At 32.1% G+C, this 6,573-nt stretch overlaps 1 protein-coding gene across 1 annotated transcript; it reads right to left on the reverse strand.

Moving 5' to 3' along the window:
* Positions 1-666: 666 nt before the first annotated feature.
* Positions 667-1,677, reverse strand: LOC104115628 (ethylene-response factor C3-like). Its single transcript, XM_033661160.2, has one exon. It carries the CDS (start codon positions 1,649-1,651, stop codon positions 1,091-1,093), a length of 561 nt encoding a protein of 186 aa, XP_033517051.2. The 5' UTR covers positions 1,652-1,677; the 3' UTR covers positions 667-1,090.
* Positions 1,678-6,573: the final 4,896 nt, after the last annotated feature.

A 6,573-nucleotide genomic window follows, 5' to 3' on the forward strand; every position in this document is an offset into this window, starting at 1 on the left:
CCATTAAACTAAGTTGCATATGACTCATCACCATTTATGGGTTAATTTGGCGATTAACTGTGTGCCACATACGTGATCCGAGTATTTACGGTCACCGAAGGCCAAGGAGAGGCTGTGTATGAGTCTTTGAAGCTATGGGTAAAGGTAGTAAACCGGCCTATAGACGGGCAAAGGCACTAAGCCGGGTCTCCCACACCACACTCCGCCATCTCCATAGTTTTGCCGCCAAACCATTGGCTTTGATATCAGTTGTTGGGCTAAACCGGTCCAACGATACTCTTAACATGATGTGATATTGTCTGTTTTGGCTCATGTTGGTTTTCCCCAAAAGACCTCACACCATTAAGAGTATCCAACTCCTTATAAGTAACTTATTTATTTTTCACTTTACATATGGGACTTTGTTTACACACTCCACCAGAATGTTGCTATAAATGTTAACTCTGAAAGCATAGTACAAAGCCATATCTTCTAAATTAACTCTGAGACTAAATTATTTTATCATCTTCAGGGACATATGTATATACTGTAACAATTTAATTATATATGTGAACAACATAAAACAGGAAGTAAAAATAAAATCGCCATGAAGCTATAAGGGAAAGAAACAAGCATATATACTCACAAAGAATCATGAATTGTAACATTAAAATTACGAATATCACATGTTATTAGAGCTGAAAACATAATTGCTTAATTTTTTTATTTTTATTTTTAAATCTATAGCTAGGAATGAGAATGTAAAGGAGTTGGGGCTTTTATTTTGATTCAATATCCATGTAGGCAGCTGCATACATAACTTCACTTCCACTTGATACCTATCTTAATGATAAACGCCTCATCCCGCCGTGACCATTTTGTGAAAGAAAAGATACAGAAATTAGAGGGGCTGCAAAAGAATTGGATACTAATTGGTAATGGGAAATCTCACTTGCTTGCAGATATTAGGGTTTCAAAGAAGAGATGATGAATGGGGGATCTTGTATTGAAAAACATTGAATAGAAAAAGAAGTATGGGAAACAAGATAACTGTAGAAGTATAGGATTATCAAGAAGAAAAGAAATAGAGAAAAAAGAGATTTGAACTTTATTAAGAAGTAGAACACTCAGATAAGAGCTCATCTAATAGATCTGATCCTAAATCTTCAAAAACAAACACATTCTCTTCCTTGGTTTGTTTTCTTTTACCTTTACTATGTCTCTTCTTGTGTTTCTCCTTTATAACTTCAACTGGGGTTGAACCATCTTTGCTACTACACTTGAATTCTCGTAACGATTCTTGAACTCTTTCCACTGGAAAATTCAGGCAAGTTTGGGCACCTCTCATAGAAAACGCAGCTTGGTCATAAGCCATAGCAGCTTCTTCAGCAGTATCAAAAGTTCCAAGCCAAACCCTAATTCCATTTCTTGTTGAATCCCTAATTTCAGCTGCATATTTTCTCCATGGCCGTTTTCGAACTCCAATGTAGTGCTTTTCCTCTTTATTGGGAAGCTTTTGAACTTTTTCACTCTTGATTTCTTCGGAAAAATCATTTTCTAAAGATAATTTCTCCGAAGAAATCATTTTTTGTTCCTCAACATTGACAGTGTTGAGGAACAATGGTGGCCAATCACTGTCAACTGAAAGCTCAGAACATGAAGAACTATTCATAATTGAGAGCTTCCCTTTTTCTTAGATTGGAAATATATATTATTGCATACCTAAACCTTAAAAGGGTTAGAGTATGTGGAAATTAAAATTATTATTATGATTTTAAAAGCAATAGATATGTCGTGGGAGACAGGTTTTAGTTGTGAGATTAATTAGATTTAGTTATTTGACATGTTCCTAGATTCTTTTAATCATTCAGCAGTTTACATCAAACAATATATACTAACTCTAATTAATCATTTAATCATATTCTCACTTTATTTTATGACTCTTATAGTTGAATGGATGTTTTATTGTAATAAAACACAATACGCGAGTAAGTATTTTGTGTGCCACTAATTTTTGAAAAAAAACTTACTCAGCAGCTTTCTTATTGTTCTTGCTGAAAATTAAAGGTGTCTAATTAATTTGGTAAATATTTAAGGCATAATCGGGGTGTGCCGAATCTAAAAACGTTAAGTAGATCATCTTTGCATCACAATATGTGAAAGAATTGAGATTAGAAATAGTTTGATTTCCTTAGTAATAATAGATTAAACTGTTAAACGTTTGACTGTTTGAACGTTGGAATTGAAATATATAAATCACCAGACGAAATGAACCATCATCTCAGTCACATTCGACAGGTTAAAATTGCTTTAATTAATACTAAAAAAGAAAACATACCTTCTTTAATATGCATGACATTGCAATTAGAGTAAAAGATGAACGACCAAAACTGTGAAAAAAATCACAATTGCAACAATAACGCTTAGCTTGAAGCTGATCAACTACTTCGTTTTTTCAAAATTAAAAAGCGTAAAGTTATATATATATATATATACACTAAGAGTACTTATTAGTCAGTTTGTATGATTATGTCCGGAGACGGATTCAAGATTTAAAGTTTATGAATTCTACAAGAACTTTAAATTAATTAACATACAATAATAATTAGGTTCATAATCAAATCTTTAATATATGTACGGAGTATAAGTTATCGAGAAAAGCTACTGGGTTCCTATAGTGGAACCCATAGTTTGTGTTCGAAATCCGCCACTGATCTCTAGCAGACTATTTAAGTATCAAATTTTTATAAGGGACTGTTGGCAAAATTGGAATTATAATTATTTAATTTCTCTTAAATATAAAAAAAATAGTATTTGAAGTTGAAGCTGGAAAAGGATATTTGGAAATTGTTATGTTTGGACATAAAAACATAGTTGAAATTTTATGAGTGAAAACTTCTAAAACTTTGTTTTTAAATTTAAATTCTCTATATTTCAAGACTGAAATAATGAAAAATAAAATATGGAACAATTTGATAATTTTTTTTTTTGAAATAATCTTTAAATATTGTTTTAAATGTTTGAAATCTTATTAAGAGGGGGGTTCAACAACATTCGAGGCCTAAAGAGCGCGCGCTATTATATATATATATATATATATATATATATATATATATATATATATATATATATATATATATATATATATATAATGAGCATCGATTTTTGAAAAATTAAACAAGTGAGAATTTGAAATGAAAAAAATGAGAACTTGGTTTTATAAAGTACAAAAAAAGTGAATGAATTTAACGTTGATTGCATCACAATTGAAATGAAAGAACCCAGAAAACATACTTCCTCCGTTCTAATTTATATGACTCTTTTTAAATTTTTAGTTAGCCCTCTTTCTATATTTGGTAATAATTCAAATTTAGATTTTCCTTTTTACCCTTAATGATATCATTTCTAGCCACGAAAGTTTCTATGATTTATTTTAGATCACATATTTCAAAAGTCTTCCTTTATGTCATAAACTCCATGTCCAATCAAACACTTTCATATAAATTTCGAGAGAGTGTAATTTATGTGAGAAAAATAAATGATAAGTTAGATTATTAGATCTAGTTACATGACTAACTAATGAATAGAGAAATATAATTCAGTAAAAACGTTAAATAAGATTGACAAAAAATTATTTTGATTATATTAATTAGAGGAAGAAATTGAGTTATTAAAAAATAATATGACAATAAATAAATAAATTTATCAATAATAAGAAATAATTTTATAAATAATATACTATATATATATATATATATATATATATATATATATATAAAAATAGTAATTTTGGGATCCTTAAATTCATGGGGCCTAAAGCAAGTGCTTTCATGTGTGGGCCCCTAATTCATACGTGTCATTTAATAAGTAGTTTCATAATTGAGTATTTAAAATTGGTACAAGGAGTAATATTTATGAGTATTTGAAAACTTCTAGCTACCTGTGTCATACTATTGGTCTCGAAATATCCTGAATTTGTCTTTTCCGTCGGCTGATGACGCACTTGGATCATTTAATGAGAAAATCAAAAGAAAACAGTTCTTCTGTTAATTAATTTCATCTTCTTTTTTAACGGGTGCGCTCTTTTCTCGAATCATATGTTAACATAAAATATTTTGTGCATCGAAATGCTTTTTTAAGTCTAACAGGGCATAGGAAAGTGTTATGTTTCTTCTTGTATGTTTTCAACATTTTGGGTTTATTTTTTATGCGATATATTTACTTTCCGAAAGACCAAATTTCGCTGAGATCAGTTTTCACTTGTAATAATCTACTTTAAAACTTTGTTTATCGCTTTCATTAATATATGCATCATTTCAGCGAAATAATAAAATAAAGTCATAGGTTGGGCAAGTAATGTATGTAGCTATCAGAATAAAAATAATTCGAATAAATTAGTTGGTGTACAAGGAACAGGTGTACAAGGAACAGAGACTTTTGAAATTTTTGGTTTAAAACAAGTCTTAAATATTATAATAAAATAAGAACTTTAAAGTTATAATTGTTTTTAAATATCGACATGTAATTATATTTTTTTGAGACAGATAAAGTATGACACATAAATTAGGACAGAGAGAATAGTATAGCTGAATAAGCATATGTGCATATCATGATCTAATTCTCATTGTTATAAATTTCATTCGTTTCAGAATTTTCAGCAACAAGCTAAAATATGAAATGAACGAACACACTAAGCATTATATTACTTATAATTGTTCCTTTTTGTTTTTCCTGTAAACCTCAATACCAAGAAGCACAGAAAGGGTATTAAATCAAAGCGAGAATTGAAAATCAGAAAGGATATTTCACTTTTCTCCAATATTGTTCAGCCATATATAATGACTTGGAATTTGGAAAAAGGGAAGAGAAAGAAGTGAGAGTAACAAAAACCAAAAGTGCTTGTCTTACTTGTAGTCACGCCATAGGAATTTCCTTTTGGTTCAATCATTTGGAGTACGGAACTATTCAGACTAATTCTGATACGTATTGCATAAGATTCATTAAGGGAGGAAACACTCCATACAAAGAGTGTGTTGTATTTTTAAGGCTCGATCTTGATTTGATTAACTTTGGAGGTATCTCATTCACCCTACAGCCACACTAACACACCCTTAGTGGTGTCATAGATTTCTTGAACATATACGTGGTGTTAGCCCAAGTAAAGAATAGTTTTAAAAATTGACAAAGGAACTCAGGGATGAACCAGGTCTATCACTGGTAGGCATACACACAGGTAGATTCAAAGCACGTGAGATGCACATGCAGGAGATAAACGAAAGCTGGCATAATAATAGATATCTCCTGATCGAAAAGATTGCATAATTGATAACGAGAAGGACTCCTTACTCAACGAGAGCATTATCCAAGATAAGGAAGGAGTTAGGAGTTGAGATTAACTAGAACTCTTCCACCAAGGAAGAGTAGCATTAGAACTCTAGTTATTTTCTACTCTACTAACTCTATAAATCGCAGGATATTCTCATTCTACAGGTGACACACAAAAGCAGAAGTTAAACGTGAATTGAGAGCAAAATAGCAAGGCATTTTGCAAGCAGTTCGTGTGTGATTCAAGTATGCGAACCTGAAGATACATGAACCAGATAGAAGAACCAGCTCCAAGTGTCTGTCTTTTATTCTAATTCAATGGTAGTAGGTATTTTCATATTATACCTTTCAGCTTTATCTAGAGGCAATTGTAATAGGTACTCAGAGTATTCAAGTTAGAGTTAACTTGAAGTTGTCGCAGCAGTTAGAGGTTGGTTGCCACAACGAGATTAGAGTTAATCCTAGGTTTACAAAAGTATTTTGTAAATGTAATTTTTGGCTCAGTGATTTAGTGGAGAGTTTGGAAAAATTCTACTGGGAAGTAGGTCGTGATTTTTTTATCTTTTGAGCCAGGTATTTTCCATGTAAAATACTTGTATTTTTTAATTTCTGCATTTATTATTCCGCAACAGTAGTATAAGAAACACATAGTAGAATCAGGTCCTTCTATAATCTGTGCACGCGAAAAATTAGATACCACACAAATCATCCCCCCCCTCTTGTGTGGTATTGAAGTTAAAACATCAATTGGTATCAGAGCAGGTTATCCTTGAAGAGGCTAACACCTTAGGAGAAGATCAAGATGAGTGCACCACCTGAAAACTGGGAAGGGCAATCCACTGCTCGGCCACCACTCTTCAACGGCCAGTATTACTCTTGGTGGAAAAACAGGATGAGAGATCACATCATAGGAGAAGACTATGAACTATGGGACATTGTCACAGATGGTCCACTGGCTACCATGAAGATAAATACCGAAGGTGAAGAGGTGCCAAAAATAAAAGCTGACTGCACTGCTGACGACTTGAGGAAATGGGAGAAGAATGCTAAAGCCAAGAAATGGCTTGTTTGTGGACTCGGTCCAGATGAGTACAACACAATTCAAAGTTGTACTACTGCTAAGAAAATTTGGGACACTCTGTAAGTGGCTCATGAAGGAACACCTCAGGTGAAGAGGTCCAGAGGAACTTTACTATATTCTCAATATGAGAATTTCACTATGAAGGAAGGGGAAACTACCCAAGAGATGTATACAAGGTTCACCATACT

The sequence above is a fragment of the Nicotiana tomentosiformis genome, chromosome 5 (assembly GCF_000390325.3).
Source record: "Nicotiana tomentosiformis chromosome 5, ASM39032v3, whole genome shotgun sequence".
Classification (NCBI taxonomy): domain Eukaryota; kingdom Viridiplantae; phylum Streptophyta; class Magnoliopsida; order Solanales; family Solanaceae; genus Nicotiana; species Nicotiana tomentosiformis.

What these genes read in the sequence shown, in the direction of transcription:
- LOC104115628 (XM_033661160.2), bottom strand. Translation starts at nt 1,651, where the DNA reads ATGAATAGTTCTTCATGTTCTGAGCTTTCAGTTGACAGTGATTGGCCA.